At 54.4% G+C, this 17,533-nt stretch overlaps 3 protein-coding genes across 5 annotated transcripts in view; 2 read left to right on the top strand and 1 right to left on the bottom strand.

Moving 5' to 3' along the window:
* Positions 1 to 667, top strand: part of ATP6V1B1 (ATPase H+ transporting V1 subunit B1) — a 16,094-nt gene extending 15,427 nt beyond the window's left edge. Inside the window, exon 7 of the mRNA XM_023747552.1 lies at positions 235 to 667. Coding sequence (XP_023603320.1) covers positions 235 to 398 — 164 coding nt within the window. The 3' untranslated portion in view covers positions 399 to 667. The remainder of the gene's footprint in view (positions 1 to 234) is intronic.
* Positions 668 to 3,276: 2,609 nt separating this feature from the next.
* On the top strand, positions 3,277 to 10,039 carry ANKRD53 (ankyrin repeat domain 53). The gene is made up of 6 exons (XM_006106770.3): positions 3,277 to 3,587; positions 3,907 to 4,027; positions 4,370 to 4,569; positions 6,041 to 6,205; positions 6,596 to 6,716; positions 8,807 to 10,039. Exons 1-6 carry the CDS (start codon positions 3,277 to 3,279, stop codon positions 9,497 to 9,499), a joined length of 1,611 nt encoding a protein of 536 aa, XP_006106832.1. The 3' UTR covers positions 9,500 to 10,039.
* Positions 10,040 to 10,114: 75 nt separating this feature from the next.
* TEX261 (testis expressed 261) overlaps positions 10,115 to 17,533 on the bottom strand; it is a 24,432-nt gene continuing 17,013 nt past the window's right edge. For 2 of the 3 annotated variants that reach the window (XM_023747550.1, XM_006106768.2), the window contains exons 2-6: positions 16,923 to 17,002; positions 15,588 to 15,741; positions 13,732 to 13,799; positions 12,982 to 13,084; positions 10,115 to 12,801 (exon numbers count right to left, since the gene is read on the bottom strand). In XM_023747550.1, coding sequence (XP_023603318.1) covers positions 12,686 to 12,801; positions 12,982 to 13,084; positions 13,732 to 13,799; positions 15,588 to 15,741; positions 16,923 to 17,002 — 521 coding nt within the window. In that variant the 3' untranslated portion in view covers positions 10,115 to 12,685. Of the gene's footprint in view, positions 12,802 to 12,981; positions 13,085 to 13,731; positions 13,800 to 15,587; positions 15,742 to 16,922; positions 17,055 to 17,533 lie in introns of those variants that run through there. The other variant, XM_006106767.2, reaches the window with a different exon arrangement.

Genomic DNA, 17,533 nt, shown 5'->3' with positions numbered 1-17,533 from the left:
TTCTCACTTTCCAGAAATATAGTCCTTGCACAGAAAGTCGACATCATACACAATGTTATGCACTATTACCAAACACACGTCAGATACACACACATGATACACACACGCCAAACACACACACACCACATATCACACACACACAGCCACACATACATCACACACACACACACACCACACACACATCACACACACACACCACACACACACACACTGACGCTCGTGCTCTGTCCCTAGGCCCCTATGAGAACCGCTCGGTGTTCGAGTCGCTGGACCTGGGCTGGAAGCTGTTGCGCATCTTCCCCAAGGAGATGCTGAAGCGCATTCCGCAGAGCGTGGTCGATGAGTTCTACTCCCGCGAGGGGGCGCCGCAGGACACCACGTCCGACACTGCATTCTAGCCCCGCCCTCAGCACCGTCCTGGGACCCCTGCCCTCCGCATCACGCCCATGCACCCCTCTTCCCCCCACCGCCCCCCATCCTGAAGGTTCCATACACCTGAGCCAACCGCGCCACCCTCAGCCCCGCCTACGCCCCATCCCTGTCCCCGGCTTCCTAGCGCTGGGAGAGAACAGATTGTCAAGCCTGTGTTCTAAGTCTGGTTCTGACAGGAGCACTTGTATTTGTATTTTAAAAGCCCCCAAATGAAAAGCAATTGAGGTGAAGAGTTTATCTTATGTGCAAACAAGATTGGCAAAGCACTGCTATGGTTCAAGCTGCGGGTGATGGGTACAGGAGGTTCGTTAAATTATTCTCTCCACTTTAAACAAACAAGAAAGCCTAGCCACATCAGTGTCTTTTAACAGCTGACAGCAGAATTTCTCTTTGGAAGATATTTATCTTTGATAGGAAATATCCTGATACATTTCTTGGGTGGAGGATGGGCTCCAGGCCACGAAAGATTTGTCTGACGCTCACCAGCTCTGCCTGAGAGAGGCTAGGGAAGAGCTCGGTGTGCTCCCCAGACAGGAAGGGAGGGGGGGTTGCTGGAGAGAGAGCCTGCGTGACCTGGGGATGGGGGCGAAAGGCTGAGAAGCCCCCAATTAAAAATGGGTGAAGAGCATCCAGGATGCTGGATGTTGCTTTGAAAGCTGCTGCCCTTCTGTAACGCCATCCCTCCTGTCTCCTCGGCCCCATCTACAATGAAGTCATGAACACTTGCTCAGAGGCGAGGAGGACTGGAGGAATGGAACTTCCGGAAAAGGGCTGAGTTCCATTTCTGGGTCATTGTGTTGTGGGACCAGCCAGAATTCTTGGATCAGGAACTGACATCAAAGGAGACCCTGGGGATAAAAGTCCCGTTCCCATGACAACTCACAGCCGTTTAGGGAAAGCTTTTGGGTATCCACAGGGCATAGGGTTGTTTTCATTTAATAACAGTGTTATTGAGACTTAATTTACATACTCTACAATTTACCGATTTGTTACTGTATAACTCAACAACTTCTAGTATATTCACAGAGTTGTGCAACCATCACCACCATCAATTTTAGAACATTTCCATTGCTTCAGAAAGAAACCCTGTCCTGCTAACCAACCCCTCAACCCGTCGGCCCCTTCCCAAGCCCTAGGCTTTGCCTATTCTGAACATTTCGGCCAGTGTTGCTCAGTGGTTGAGTGTCAACCTATGATCCAGGAGGTCACGGTACGATTTCTAGTCAGGGCCCATGCCCAGGTTGTGGGCTTGATCCCCAGTGTGGGGCATGCAGGAGGCAGCAGAACAATGATTCTCTCTCATCATTGATGCTTCTCTCTCTCCTCTCTTTCTCTCTGAAATCAATACAAATATATTTAAATTGGATCAGACAATATGTGGTCTTTTGTGACTGGATTCTTTCACTTAGCATAATATTTTCAAGGTTCATCCACGTTGTAGCATGTATCAGTACTTCATTTCTTTTTATTGCCAAATAATATTCCACAGCATGGATATACCACATTTTGTTTATCCATATATCAGTTTATGGACATGTGATTGTTTCCACTTTTGGCTACTATAAATAATGCTGCTATGAACACTCATGGACAAGTCTGTGTGTGGACATAGGTCTTCATTTCTCTTGATGCCCCATTTGGAGGCATCAAGGGAGAGTGAAATGACTGGGTGTCAGATGGTGACTTTATGTGTAATGTTCTGAGGGGCTGCCAGATTGCAAATCCACTTCCGAAGTAGCTACCCCATTTTACATTCCCACCAGTAGTGCACAAGGGTTGCAATTTCTCCACACCCTGGACAACACTTATTATCTGTGGTTTGTATTATAGCCATCCTGGTGGGTGTGACATAGCTCACTGTGATTTTTATTTATTTTCCTTATGATCAATGTTGAGCTTCTTTTCATGTGCTTATTGGCCACTTATATATCTTCTTTCGATAAATGTCTATTCAGGCCCTTTGCCCATTTTTAATTGAGAAGGGGTGAGAATATAGATTGTTCAGTAACAACACTGACTCAAACAACACTGATTGACTATATTGTAAAAAGTTAAAAGGCAAACTGAGGAAAATACTGACAACAACAAAAATATATAAAGGGTTACTATGTTAATAAGTTTGATAAGTCAATAAGAGATACATTAAGTCCCTCGAAGAAATAAAAGAGATACATTAAGTCCCAGAAGAGAAAAACACTGATAATCAATTGTTTAACCCTTGTTGGCAATCAAAGAGTCAAATCAGAACACTGTTGCCACTAACAAATTAGCGAACATTTATTTAAAACCCTAGAATCCAGTGCTGGTTGGAAGAGTTCCTTTTAATAATAGCAAATCACTCAGCCAGCCTCCTCTCATTTGCATCCCTTCCCCCTTGTGAATTGGGTTCAAGTGTCCCCTTTTGCTGATGCAGAAACTGAGATACAGAAGGTAACTCGCCCAAAGTAACTTGTCCCGCCGCTGCTGTGTAAACCTTGCTGGAGGGCAGTTTGGAAACATGTCAATAGCTAATAAAATGTTCATTCCTGTCACCCAGTAATTGGACTTCCAGGAATCCATGCGAAGGAACCAACCAGAGGAGCCATTTTGCTCCCTGCAGCGCGTGGGAAAGGACAGCGCATCCATTCGGGTGTTGGGCCAGGGTTGCGTCACAATGTGCGTTTGTCAAGGGGAATGTCGACCGAAGTTAGCTCACAATAGAACCCTAAGTGATATAGCGGATCGTAATAGACGTGATTTCTGCGAGTGGTGGGGTTGCGGTTTTGCTTTCTTCATTGTCTTTTTCTGTTTTGTTTTGTTTTGAACAATCCGCGCTCATTAATTTTACAATCAGAAACAAAGGCTATGGCCTTTCAGTCTGCGGTGTGTGCGTTTGATGCTGAGTTTCCAGGAGTGAGCGCGGGCGGCCGGGGCGGCAGGGGCGGCAGGGGCGGCCGAGGCCAGGGCCCTCACACCGCGTCGGCTCGGCCCCGCCCGCAGCACGAGTTCGAGTCTCCGCCGGCCCGCGGGACCCTGGAGACGCCGCGGTGCAGCTCAGTGGGCGGGGGCTGGGCGAGGAGGAGCTCACAGCCCCCGCCCACACCACGTGCCTCCATAGACCAGGTGAAGAAGGACTCCTGGGTCCCCAGGAGTAGCTCTATCTTCAGAAAGCCTAGGTGAGCAGGGGAATAGGTGGCCGGGCTGCGGCGTGGGAACCCGCCCCGCGCCTCCCAGGAGGGGCAGGGCCTGGAGCGGAGCGGATGGGAGAGGGCTGCTGAGAGGCCCGGAAAGCTGGGCTGGGGTCCGGGCTGGCCTCTCGAGGCGGGTTCAGGAGCGCTGTAGCGACCTCCTCGCCCTGCCGGCCGGCCAGCCAGCTCGGGCCCCGCCTCCGTAAACGCCTCCTGCGCTAGTGCTGGCCTAATTGGATTCCCGATCACGCCCTCCTGCCTCCCCTCCACCCCTCCCACCCCCACCTCCACCCCCGCGCTGATCCAGTCCGGTCCAGGAGAGGTTGGAGTGCAACAATTGCGAGTGGTTCGCAGCCGCCTTGGGCCACCTGGAATGGTTGCGGTTCAGTCTGAATCCGGACCTTGAGGGAATCCTCACCGATAACAAGGTAAGGCTTTGATGTGCAGGAGCAAGGATCCTCCCCTCCCGCCAGGAGCTCCTCACCCAGTGCTCACCTGGCAAAGAGCACCCAGAGGTGTCCTTTTCTGAGCAGGTCGTCCTAATTCACCTCCCACTGTGTGTGTGGTGGGGGCGGGGGTCATTTGGGGGCATCAAGGAAGAGTGAGCACATACCAGCGTGAGAAAAGGGGTGTGAGTGACTCCTGGGGGGAAGGGGGGTCAGAGGGAAGAGGGGAAGGGGAAGCCCAAGGAACTGCTACCTAGGTTCGGTTTTGGACCTTGGGGCCCCCATCCTGCTCAGCCCCCTCCTGCCCTCCTTTGGCCGCCACAGGGTTTCACTGCCATCCACTTTGCAGCCCAAAAAGGCAAGCTCGAATGCCTGCAGGTCTTGGTGGAGGAGTACCAGTTTCCCGTGGACCTGCCCACCAAAAATGGCCAGACGCCCCTGCACCTCGTCATCCACAAGGAGAACAAGAACACGGTCCTCCCCTGCGTTCACTATCTGCTCCAGCACGGGGCAGCCCTCAACACGTGAGTGCAGCTGCGTCAGCGTGGAGGCTGGGCAGAGGGGAACCCGCTTCCAGGCAGGCAGATCCCTGCAGGACAGGCAGAGGGGCTGTGGAGGAACAAGAACTGGGTCCCACATAAAGCCCACAGGGTGTTCCAGTTAAGAAACTGGGCTCTGGGAGAGGTCAGACCTAGTTCACGTCCGGGCTTTGCCATCAAGACCCCAAGCCAGTCGCTCCGCCCTCAGTGCTCTTCGGTACATTGGAATCACGTGGGGAGCTTCCAAAAGCCCAGCGCCCGTGTGCCGATCTAGAGGTTGTCACTTAATTAGCTTGGGGCGTGGTCAGGGCTTTGGAAGCTTTAAAAGATCTACATGTGTTTGCGGCAACGATTGGGAGCTACTTACTGCCTCTGTGTCTTCAACTGATCTGGGAGGATGGCAGTGCCTGTCGCTATTGTGATCATTGAGAAAATGCATGGGAAGTGCATGGGCGGCACACAGGAGACTGCGTTCACTCACAGCACGGACTCTGTGCTCAGTACCGTGCCAGAGGGGAGGGATCCAGCAGGGAGCACACAGAAATGTTCTCTGGCCCTAGCCGGTTTGGCTCAGTGGATAGAGAGTCGGCCTGCGGACTCAAGGGGCCCAGGTTCGATTCCAGTCAAGGGCATGTACCTTGGTTGTGGGCACATCCCCAGTGGGGGAGGGGGGTGTGTATGCAGGAGGCAGCTGATCAATGTTTCTCTCTCATCGATGTTTCTAACTCTCTATCCCTCTCCCTTCCTCTCGGTAAAAAATCAATACAATATATTTAAAAAAAAAAAAAGAAAGAAAGATCCCCTGCCCTCATGAAGCTGATATCCTCTGAGTGCAGGAGCAGATAGTAAATGAGCACAATGACGAATGAGGAGATGACAGAGGGTATGAAGAGACAAATGGGGGCGGGGGTGGGAAGGGAAGGGGCAGGGAGAGGCTCTTTGGAAGGGGCAGTCACCTCTAAGGTGGTGACTTGGAAAGTCCCCCCTGAGGATGGTGAGCCAGCCATGCCAAGAGCCAGAGGAAAGTGTCCCAGGCAGAGTGAACATCATGTGCAAAGGCCATGTGTTAGGAAAGAGTGCGGCAAGGTCAGGGATGAGGTGGAGGATGAGGCAGGGCCCAGGGCGCACAGGCTTGTGGGCCACGGCTGGGCATGGGGAAGAGGCAGGAGGGCTGGTTGCTTTCCAAGGATGAGGTTAGGGGTCTCTGAGGTCCAGCAGACCCAGCTCTCCTTCCAGCAGTTCTGCACGGTCCACACCCCCATAACTAAACTTTGACCGCTCAGTCCAAATCCTCCTCCTACAGCTGAGGACACTGAGGGACAGAGACGGGACATGCCAGGGTCACCCAATGGGCTGGTGGCGGAGCAGGCCTGGGAGCCGGTTTGCCCGCCAACCTGATGGATAGATGCCCTTTGTCCTTTCTTACTGCCCTCTTCCCCTTGGCGGGCCTCCACAGTCAGACACGCAATGGCTCCACACCGCTGCACCTGGCAGCCCGGGAGGGCCTGCTGAGCTGTGTCAAGCTCCTGGTGAAGAATGGCGCCAATGTCCATGCCCGAGATGCCATAGGCTGCAAGCCCATCGACTATTGCAAAATATGGAACCACCGCGTCTGTGCTCGGTGAGTGTGTGAGAACCACCTCCAGCCCTGCCCCTGGGCCCTCCCCCACGGCAGAGCCTTTAGGAGGGGGTCTGGGAAGCCAGTGGCTGGGGGATAAGTCTTCCCAGGATATTATTCCCAGGGGCTTTCCACAGGCCTCACCCCTGTGGTTTAGCACTGCCTTCCTGCCCGCGGCTTCTCATCAGGAGGACAGTGATCAGTCCCTCAGACACTTGCCCCTCACCTCACAGGAAGTAGTTAGCCAGAGGGGCCTTGGACAGTGGGGGTGCATCATGTTGCTGGTCTCGACTCTGGCAGCCCCTCCCATGCCCACCCCGGCCCTCAGCAGCAGCCAGTCTTCCAGGTTGAAGCCCAGTCACTGAGGATGACACATCCTCACCTGGGCGCCAGGTTCTTGAAGGATGCCATGTGGAAACGGGACAAGAAGGACTTTGCCTGTGAGATGGGGAAGCTGAAGGGGCTCAAAGGCCAGCTGGCCCTCATGGAGCGGTACTACCAGACTGAGTGCCAGGTAAGGCACCGGGCATCAGCTGCTACCGAGGTATGTGAGCAGAGGCATGAATCGCATGTGCCTTTAGTGACGAGAAGCCGTCCCATCCAGAGAGCCTCCTTCTCCCCCTCCTCTGACTAAAATTCTACCCTGAGAAGCCACTTCTTTAGGTCAAAAGCCTGTCTTGTGTAGAAAACTAAAGCAGCTTAAATTAGCAAGTATTTATGAAACCCCCTCCCCCCTAGCCCAGTGCCTCCCTCTGGGGAGGAGGAGAATCTCTAATGAGACCCAGGTCCTACCTTACTGGGAAGTACACTGGTTAAAAGACCCATCTTGCCCTGACTGGTTCCTCGGTGGTTAGAGCATTGGCCTGCAGACCCAGGGTCTTGGTTCGCTTCCCGGTCAAGGGCGTGTACCTCGGTTGCAGGTTCCCCAGACCCAGTAGGGGCCCATGTGGGAGGCAATCAATAGATGTCTCTCTCTTGCACTGATGTTTCTCTCCCCCCCCCACCCCCCCACCCCCCCACCCCCCCCACACACACAAACTTCTACTCTCTCTAAAAATCAATGGAAAAAATATCCTGGGGTGAAGATTAATTTAAAAAAAATCTTCCAACATACTCTCTGCTAGGCACCTGTTAGACCCTGAGGTTCCAAAGACCAATGAAAGGTGGTCCTCTCACTCAAGGAGCTTAGAGCTTAGTAGAAGAGGTGGGTTATATTCCCACAGAGGAAAAGGGGGCTCAGGAGGTGCCAGAGGATAATACTTAAGAGGAGTCTTTAACGATGGGTAGCAGTTGGCCATATGAGGAAGTAGGGAAGGGCTGACCAGGCTGAAGGAACAGACAGCCCTGTGTTGGGGGGGTGGGGGGGGGGTGGCGGCACAGAGGCACATAGAAGTGTGTATGCCAACAAGTGCAAATTCAGTACAGTCAGGGGTTCCAATGTGACAAGCTAGAGATTTGGCAGGGGCCCAGGTCAATGACAGGCCTTGGCTGGGGAAGCAGAGTCACTAAAGGATTTTAAGCAGGTTAATTACGTAGGATGCAAGAGCCAGAAAACCTAGAAAAGATGCTGGGAATCCTAAGTGGATCCAGAAGCGGGGAGGGCTTGGGAGCTGGCAAATGGAGGGCTCCAGCTCTGCTCCGGCCGCACTTCTCTCGTTTTCTCAGCCCTAACTGCTCTCAGTCCTCACAGTCACCTGTGTCCAGAATAGGCAAAGCCCATCGGTTCCTGTGGCTCTAAACTTTCCCATAAGGCCCTTGCAGATCTCCCCTCATGTCTTACTGGCCTCAGCGGGATCACATGTCCACTCTTGTTCCAATCCCTCAAGCTAAAGGAAAGCCATGTGCTGACTGACCTAGGTCTGGGGCAAGGCTGATGGAATTATTCTGAGAGGCTTAGCCTAATCAGAGCCTACCTCCAGAGCTGGGTCAATCTCCAAACCGCCCGACAGCAACAGCCTGGGAAGTGAGCCATGAGGGGACAGATCTGTGATGAGCCGAAGGTTCAATTGTAGTGGAAGCAAGAACAGACAGCTAGACCAAGTGACTCCCACCCAGCCTGGAGAGCCAGCTAACTGTGCCCCCTACATGACTGCTCCAGGCCAGCTAACCCCCTCCCAGGAGCCTGCCCAGACTCGCGCCACCAGCTCCAGGCCTCCCAAACCTTTCTGCTTTCTCCATCCAGGGCCAAGGATGCAGCCTGCACTTCTCATAGGCCTTTCCCTCCCATCAAAGCAGAGACTCTTAGGGCAGGATATGTCTTCACTACCAATATGGGATCCTCCCTCAAGACTCAAGGTTTTCTGTCGGGCAGAGACCACAGCTTCCCCCTCCAGCTGAAGACCTCACCTAGGGTGGAGGATGGGTCTCCTCAGATTGGAGCCCCTCAGCCCAGGGGCTCCCTTCGGGCAATACTTGTCTCCCCATCAGATCAAGGGCTCCGGTAAGGCAGGAGATTCTCCCATCAGACTCAGGGCTCCCGAGGTTAGGATGTTGTCTGACCAATCACACCTGAGGTTTCCAAGGTCTATAGCCACAGGGTCTCCTTCCACAGAAGCACAGAGGGAGCAGCCCTCCTCCACTATCTTGTGCCCTCTGACATTGCAGGAAGAACAACAACTTCTGAGACAAGCTGCTTTCAAGAAGTGGCTCCATCACAAGCCACTGCCTCGAGGCCGGTCTCTGATCCACAGCACTGAGCAAGAGCCGCAAGCCCCTCCCTGGGCCATCCCCGTCTCCAAGACCCCCACGCTGTCCAAGCACTTCCACCCCTCCCCAGAGGAGCACCTGCGACAGACACCACAGCCCAAGCTGCAGCCCTCGTTGACATCCACACCCCACTACATGCATCCCACAGTTAGGCAGCCCAAGCCGTGGAATATTAGCAACAACCCTGCCAGATCCCCCACCGCCCAGATCGGCTCCCCACAGGGCATCCGCCTGGGTGTGCATCCAGAACCCAGCCTGGAGCACGACTTCCGAGGATTCCTCAAGATCAGGCCTGATGGGCAAGGTGGTGCGCACTTGCGCACGGTGACTGGCAAGCAGGTGACCTCTGTGCCTCGGCTGCCTTTGGAGGTGATAGTCCGTGAGCTGTACCCTCATATGCGGCCGTGCAGGATGAAGGTGCCCCAGGGCTTCCACTCTGTCAGCATAAAGGACGTGGACCGGAAGCGGTACTTGGGCGACAACACCTTCTGTACCGACACTCTGGCCATGAACTTACGTGAAACATTTGACGAAGCCTTCCTGGCAACAGTGCAAGCCCATCAGGGGCTCCCCATTCTGCCCTGCCCCTAACCCCCTGCCCCCCCATAAACCTATTTCGGTAGCCTCTGGAGCTGCGGCAGGCTAGTGAAGGCTGAGGTGTGGTCATTTATGTTGCGGACAGGGAACAAGGGAAGGAGTGCCCACAGGCTTCCCATTCCCAAGATGAAGGGTCAGAGCCCCTGCCCCCCAGCAAAAGCCCGGATCCTTGGAGACCCCCTGAGAGATTCAAATTAGGGCAGCAGCCCAGAGCTCAGAGTGGGGTCAGTCTGTATCCTAGGCTCTGGCTTTGTAAAAGTCACATTTTGGTGTCCCCTTTGCTCCCACCTCCCTCCAAACAGCCCAGCAGGGACAGGCTGAGGAACCACTGGGAAGTCTGCCTCTTGTTCAGACTAAGTCCTTCTACTACAGACTCCGGGCCTCATGCTTCACCTCCAGAGCCAGAATGGGGTGGAAGACAGCTAACGTGTCACTCTGCCATGGCTTCCCTGCCACTGTGGTTTCTGCAGGGAAGGGAGGCACAGGGGCATGTGTGGGGGAGGAAGGAAGGACCCATGGCTTTATTGTGAGACTATGAAAGCACTTGTATTTCCTCCAGGAAGCTAGCCTGCATCCCCTGCTGTCCGCTGTACACATCACTACAAATCATTCATTAAACAAACGTTTATTGAGTGCTTCCCATGTGCCAGGCACCAAGCTAGGCGCTGTTGATACAAAAATTGAAGGACAGTCCCTGCCCTCAAGGAGCTTACAGTCTAGTGAGGAGATGGACCAGTACACAGGCAAGTGAGCCCACCGTGATGTGTGTGGTGTGCTGGAGTGGGCAGGGGGAGGGGACGTTAAAAGCTCCTTGGACGAAGTAAAATCTTAAGTGGAGAACTAACAGAGATGCCCTGGTGAATAGAAGGGGAAGAAAAGTGGCATCTCTGGATACAGGAGGCCAGGACCCAGAGTGCGAGGTTGCACGTGATGAGGCCAGAGAGGCGAGCAGGAAGAGGATACGTGTCTCAAAGCCGTGCTAAGGGTCTGGATTTTGTCCTGAAGGCAGAGGGGAGCCATGGGAGGGTGCAGGCCAGGAAGTGACGTGATCAACTGTGCATTTTAGAAAGACAACTCTAGCTGTGGGACCTAGAAGCCGGAGGCGGCTGTCACAATAACCCAGGTGAAAGTTGATGACGGTGGGAGTGGCTCTACTCTCATCAAGAGATGTTAAGGAGGCAAACTTGACAGTTTTGAGAGACTGGATGTGGGGGGCAAAAGGAGAAAGCAGGGATAGAAAGCAGGTTTCTGGTTTGGCTCCTGAGTGCTCTCGGGGCCACAGCAGGTGCCCAAAAGAGGCAGGTTTGCAGAGGGCAGCAAGTGCAGCTGGGCTGTGAGAGGAGCTTGTGCGCCCAAAGGCAGCAGAACCGGTTCAGAAGCCCAGGAGGGGTGTTGGGGCTGGAAGTCAACTCTCACTTCGTTGGCAGAGTCAAAGCCATGAGCATGGATGGGCTCCTCCAGGGAGCCCAGGACAGGACCCTGAGAAACCCCACTGTAGGGCGCGTGGAGAAGCCTGCATAGGGCACCGGAAGAAGCCACAGAGGTAGGAGGAGAAATGGCCATACAAGTGCGATTCAAGGAGCTGGGGTGGTCAGCCCTGTCAGATGCTGCAGAGACCCAGTAAGGGGTGGAAAGGGTTCACTGGATTTGCACAAAAAGACCACTGGCAACCCCACAAGAGCACTGACAGTGGAGCGCATGGAGGAGGTGAAGCCGCGTCCTCGGGGTGAGGAACAAAGAGGAGGACAGGGAGGGAGAGCACTGGCCCAGCAGTGAGGGTGATGTTGGCCCCCGTTGAGAGAAGACCCACGTGTGCTGCTCCTCCCAGGGAAAGGGGAAGGCTGGTATTGTTAAGAGAACAGGAAATGCTAGAGTCAAGGAAGGGAAGGGCTACTGTGGGACTTGCAGGATGTGGAGGAAAGATGTTCAGCACAGGGACTTAAAGATACTACATGTGTGCAGCCCATCGCTGCACCTGCTACCCTCGCTGTGAGGTATACGACATGGCCAGTAACGGCCTTCACGGGGACTTCATTCCGCTATGTAGTGCTGAGTATCTGCAAGGCACTGTAGTTGGAGTGCAAGGTTAACAAATGCTGGTCTGTGCCCGGGACCTCGCCTGCCTGCTTCGAGGCCTGAGGTCATCTCCTCAGGAGCCGAGCACACAGGAAAGGGGGCCAGCCCGTGTGCTCATGGACACACAGCTTCCTCCACCAGGCCTATTTCTTACAAAACAGGCCATAGCCCAGACTGCTGGCAGTCAAGTTAGGTTTCTCCTTGAGCCTGACATAGAATTCTGCCAGAAACCACTCCTTTTCTCCAGGGGAAGACTTATAAATAGGGTATTGTAGAAGTTGCTCTGAAAATCTAACCCAGTCCCAAACTGCTCTCTCTCTGCCCCCCGCCTGACAGTCATGGAGCCTTGGGGAAAGAAGAGATTGAAGAAAAGACGGGGGGTGTGGGTGGGAGGGCATAAGAAAGGCTGCATCCACCTGCCACTCCCCACCCCCTAACCAGGCTCAGCTCTTCATCCTGCCCCCTTCCCACTAAGGGACATAAGAACAGTCCCTTCAGAAAGGCAAGGCCCAATCCCAGAAAAGGAACCCCTGCAGCCGAAAAGCCCATCCAGGCCAGGGCAGAAGGTCAGCAGGAAGAAAGGAAGATGAACTTTCAGGGTATTAAGGCAACAAGTGCCACCTAGAATCTTTATTCAAACAGGAATCAGACTTGGACAGAAATCACAGTTCAACAGCAAAAACTATTTCCTGGGAATTGCCAAGCCATGGCCCTGCCCCATGGCCATCTGCCCGAAGACCCTATCCCTGTCTGCTCTCCAGCTTCAAGGCCCCTGCCCTGCCCGCCTCGACTGAGCCAGAGCCTCCTGACCCAGCATGGAAGGGGCAGGCAGGGCCACGGGGAGCTCAGCTTCCACAGAGCCAGGTGGGCCACGGCCTCCAGCCAAGCAGGCTCCGCCACCCTCCCTGGTGCCTCTGAGGTCACGGCCTCTAGCAGCAGCAGATCTGAGCCCAGCTGCGCATCCCGAGGAAGGTGGGGATGGAGGCTCCAGGGAGACTTGAAGGAAGTCAGGCCAGGGCTGGGGGAAGGAACCTTCCAGGCTCACAGAGAGGCCCAGGGGCCTGACTCTCCTGATCTCGCCCCAACATCCCCTCCCCAGGGGCGTCAGTACATCTTCTGACGACTGGGTAGAATGGCCTCTTTGATGAAGGAGAAGACAACCAGGATCCCTAAGCGTTTGCCCCGCTTGCCTTTGGTGAAGTAATTGGAGACCACGTCATCTGTGGAGACACAGGCAGGGAGATGAGTGTGTGTGTGTGTGTGTGTGAGTCTGAAAGTGAGCACAGCTCTCTCCACCTGAAACCCAAGTGTCTCGGTCACAGGGCTGGGCTCCGGCTCCCCCCGCCAGCTCAGGCCTTGCTGGCGTCCTCCCGCCGAGACCCCGCACAAAGCCCTCTCACCTCCTGGCTGCACGGTGGAGGGCAGGACGTTCTCTCCAGCCGACAGTGACACGAAGAACGCGAACGGGATTATCCACAGACAGAAAGTGAAATAGGCCAGGACCTAGCAACGAGAGACACTGAGAAGAGGGTGCCCCCGGAGGCGCCAAGGGTGGGCGGGGCCTGGCCACGCTGTATCTGAGAGGTGGTCAAGCCGGCACAGAAGCCCCCACACCTGGTCTCTGAAGGGGGCCAGGGCCTGGGAAGCAGAGACAGGACATCCTCAGACATGGAGACAGGACAGTGGGGACGGTGCAGGCTGAAGATGACTCATGAGCCACAATCCCCAGTTACTGGTCGCTAGGACAAGGGACTTCTCTGACCCACAGTCCCCAAAGAAGCGGTCTTGTTCTTCCCAGGGGTCCAGACTGCAGTGGCAGGGCGCTGGGGGGAACCAGGGTTCGGCCTGCAGCACACCCAACCCATCACACAAGGCCGCTCCACCGACCCTTCCTGACCTCCGGGTGTTAGGCTGGGATCCTGGGAGACCCAAAGGACTCACTGGGGGAGAGCGCTGTCTCCCCATCGCCAAAGGGATCCCTGCTCCTCTCCCACGCTGCTTCCTGAGATCATCTCTACTAAGTTTTAAACAACGCGTTATCCCTCAATGGGCGCAGTTTCAAATCACAGCTAGGTTCACAAAGCAAATCTTGCAAGTCCCCTTTATCCTTCTGTCCCTGTTAATAGTTTGATGTACGAAACGCTCCTTACCTCTGAGAAAGGATAATATTCCTCCGCAAAAAACTGAAATGCTAGGTAGTGATTCACCACCACTAGTCCTGTTGAGGGAATGGAGAGGCAGTCAGTCTGGGGGGAATAACATAAAAGCCGGACTTTTAACCTTCAAAAGGCTCCAGGGAGTTGGGAGCCCCGAGTTTTAGTCCTAACTTTACACCCGACTCAAAGGCTCAGTTTTCCATGTTAAAATGGGTGAGTAAGCCCCCACCCGCCACTGCAGAGGGCATTTATGAGTAAAGTTAGGGGGCAGGGAAAGCCCTTGGGATGTTATAAAAAAGAGACTCAGTGTCACGTCCTCCCAAGCACCGTGACAATTAAGCTGGTTTTCAGCGAGTCCCAGAGAGCTCTCCGGGGGCAGTGGGTGGAGGAAGTCATGGGTGTGAGGTCACATCCTCCCATGAGATTCCACTCCAAACTCGGCAGCAGGGAGAAGGACGCCTCAAATAAAGAGCACTCCTCAAAAATAAAAGGGCACAGTTTTCTAGACACTTTGGGGGTGCAGCCTGAGGGTTCCTCAACATTCTGGGGGAGAGGGTCTTTCCTTAACCTGCCCCAGGGTAAGGCCCCCTGGTCTGAACTTGTATGTTCTGGACCCCACACACCTTAGTGTGCAGCCGAATTTATGGGGGAGAGAGAGCGAGCAGATCCTGGGGACAGGCTGCTCAGAGACAGGCACCCCGGCCTGATCCCATGTGTGGGCAAGGGCAGGCACCAGAACAAAGCATCCCCATGAGCACCCATCACATACACCTCAGCCACTGGCACGTCTCATCTCCTCCCTTGCCTCTCCCTTCCAAGGCAGAGACCGCGGCTCTACGTGCCTAAGCACTCGAGCACTAGATGCTGGAAGGCAGGACGGTGCCTGATGCCCACAAAATCTTTAGAAAAACTAAGGCACCTGAAGGGCAGCCTGCCGCTGGGGGCAGGAGTCAGGGATTGGGGTGGAGGACCCTCCTCCCTAAAAAGACGCAAAAGGGCCTGGTCTCCAGGGAAGGGCTCCCCAACCAAACCCTGGTGAACAAACCCTTTGGCAAAATCCTACCGAGGCATGCAGAGAAGAGACCAGGTCTGGCTTTCACAGTGTGCCCTCCTTGTGGATAATATTCTTCCCAGGTTCTCCCACAGAAATAGAAAAGTCGTTCTATAAAATCCCCAGTTCCATCTGATGTCCTGACCGAAGGCTAGGATGACCAGTAATGATTACTGGGAGAAAGGGCAATGCTGGTAACCAACGGCTTTCCAGAGGTTTTCTGTGAATACCTATAAATATCTCTAAGTCTCTGCTTGTGCCAACTGAGTCTCCTACACATCAGCTTGGAACAAATGGAGAGGCTAAGGCCCAGAGAGGGGACATGACTCCCGAGGGCCAGGGAGTGGGGGCAGGGCAAAGGCAGGAAGGCCGGGGTCCTCCCAACACATGCGTCAGCCCCCAGGCAGCTGTCCGCAGGGGGCCCCCAGCCCCATGAAACTACAGTCCTAATGCTGGGCCAGAGGACTGGATGGGGAGCTGCCACCTGCCAGAGAAGGGCTTTGAGCTTTTCCTGAACAAGTAGTTTCTTAGGGGCTCTAAGTACTCAGCAAGCCCACCTTTCTCTCTTCCCAAACCTTCTTCATACTTACCTCCCCGAGAAAGCCCTCCTGTCTGAGTATCCCACCCCCCTCCACTCCCACCAAATTCTAGTCCCTGAGTCAAGGTGGGCTCTAGGCTTCTCCCATGTGCGGAGGCCCTCGGCGCTTCGCCTCCTTTCCCTAGAACCCCTTCAGTGCCACGAGCTGGGCTGGGCACATCCAACTACCTCAGTTGCCTCCTCAACTCTGCCCCCTCTCACCGCACGACAGGATGAAGTTAGGCGAGGTCAGCATGATGAAGGGGAAGGTCTGCAGGAGGCCAAAGTAGACGAGGTTGGTGAAGAGGCCCACGCCAATCATGCAGGTGGGGAAGCGCTCAAAAACGTAGAGGCCAATCAGCACAGCTGTGGAGAACTGAAACGACCAGAGGCACACAGTGCAGGGAGCCTCTTCCAGGAAGTCTTCCTGGACTCATTAGCCCCCAGCCCACTTGGGGCAACACTAGGTTCATGCTTCAATCTCACCTCATTTCAGTCACAGGTCTGATCTCCCCACCTAGCCTCTCAGGTGGCATCTTTGAAGGGTGGCATCTTTGAAGGGTAGCATCTCTCAATGCCATTCTCAAAATGTTGGACGGCAACCCACAGTAAGAAAATGTTTACACTGACCCCAAAACACACATAACACATATATGATCAAAGTTCAAATTTCAATTCTAGTCTTTTCTAGTCCACCTTTTATGCTAATCATGGCCAAATGAACTGGTAACACAACCCAGTAATGAATCATACCTGCAGTATGAAAACGCTGTTCTGAAGGACTTAGTTGTCAGCGCTTAACAAAGGACAGTTGGTTAAATGAAAGTCAAATTCCTGTACCAACACCCATGAGCGTCCGGGACCTCTGAACCCAGAGCTGAGAGCCACCACTTGTCTCCACCACTAACTCCCTACCTCAGGCCAAGCCCAGAGTGGAAGTGGCTGCTGACACCTGGTGACCTGACAGGCACTGGGCTCCTGTCCACAGGTGCTCCCACCCGTCCCCAGATTTCCTGCCGTTGGCAGGATTCTATCCACCAGCAGTCACCCTTGTGGCTGTGATATAAAGGCTTTGTGTCTTCAGAAAGAGAAACTTTCCGCGAGACCTGGGGAGGGCAGGGCCTCGGCCAGGGAAGGTATCTCCCTCTTAGCGCTAATCCCTTGATCCGACAAGAAAGAGGGCGATGAGCAAGCACTCAAAACTGTCCTTCAGGTTCCTCTCCGTTCTAAGTGCTGTGAGCAGAGCGAGGGGCTAGGACAGTGGAAGACAGCCAAGCAAAGGCAAAGCCACGGTCCTGTCAACGGAGAATGAGCACTCAGCTGTCACCTTAAGGCACAGAGAAAGGGGTCTGCAGTGAAGCAACGTGACTTGGGGAAGGAGGCAAAGACCTGGGCCCAGGAGAGCAGACCCGGAGAACAAAGAAGAGGGCAAGGCACGGGGGTGGCCCCGCAGGAAACAGCAGGGATCAAGGTCTCAGCACCCATGCCACACTTGCCCCACTTCTTCTGGAGGCAGGGCAGTAGGTGAGGGTGGACCCGGGGGAAGAGGCCACTTACCCAGATCATGTATTTGATGATCCTGCTGGTGGCCACTGTGTACTCTTCTATCAGTTCCGCTAGGTAATAGAGTCCGGCCGCTGGGGGGGCAGGAGGAGGAGCAAGCAGAGAGAACATTAGCCAGGGTCACTCCCCACCATCACCGTCACCCCTTTCTCTGCAGCTGGGTCCCCATGACCCCTCATGGACTCCAGAAGTCAAGGAACAAACCAAACAACCCATGTGTTGCCCTCCAAAGTCTGAAGAAGTAAAACTAAGGAGAGATTTCATGGAAGTGGAAACCTGTATCAGATGCCTCGGCACTCTGCTAACCTCTGACCCCATAAAGAGGAAGTTCATTCACTCATTCAGTAAACATATGGGCCAGGTGCTGGGCTGAGTGCTGCGATTGCAGTAAAGACGATGTCCCTTTCTGACCCAGCTAGGGGTGGGCGTGGGGGTAAGGGTGTGTGTGGGGGTGGGGGGGGGGTGGGAATCCGAGGATTCCAGTGTGACAAGTGCTATTTTAGGGAAAGCAGGACCATCAAGTCCCACGGTGGGCCTCCCGGAGAGGGTGCGATCTCTGCTGAGATCCACAGTAGGAACTGGCCGGAAGGGGGAAGCGTGTCAAA

Source organism: Myotis lucifugus, unplaced genomic scaffold (assembly GCF_000147115.1).
Source record: "Myotis lucifugus unplaced genomic scaffold, Myoluc2.0 scaffold_905, whole genome shotgun sequence".
Classification (NCBI taxonomy): Eukaryota; Metazoa; Chordata; class Mammalia; order Chiroptera; family Vespertilionidae; genus Myotis; species Myotis lucifugus.
The sequence above is the reverse complement of the archived record's forward strand: the minus strand, read 5'-3'. Positions and strand labels throughout refer to the sequence as shown.

Coding starts and splice junctions, on each gene's coding strand:
- ANKRD53 (XM_006106770.3), top strand. CDS start 3,277: ATGGCCTTTCAGTCTGCGGTGTGTGCGTTTGATGCTGAGTTTCCAGGA. Junction 4,028..4,369: donor GAATCCTCACCGATAACAAG/GTAAGGCTTTGA, acceptor TGGCCGCCACAG/GGTTTCACTGCCATCCACTT. Junction 6,206..6,595: donor AACCACCGCGTCTGTGCTCG/GTGAGTGTGTGA, acceptor CCTGGGCGCCAG/GTTCTTGAAGGATGCCATGT.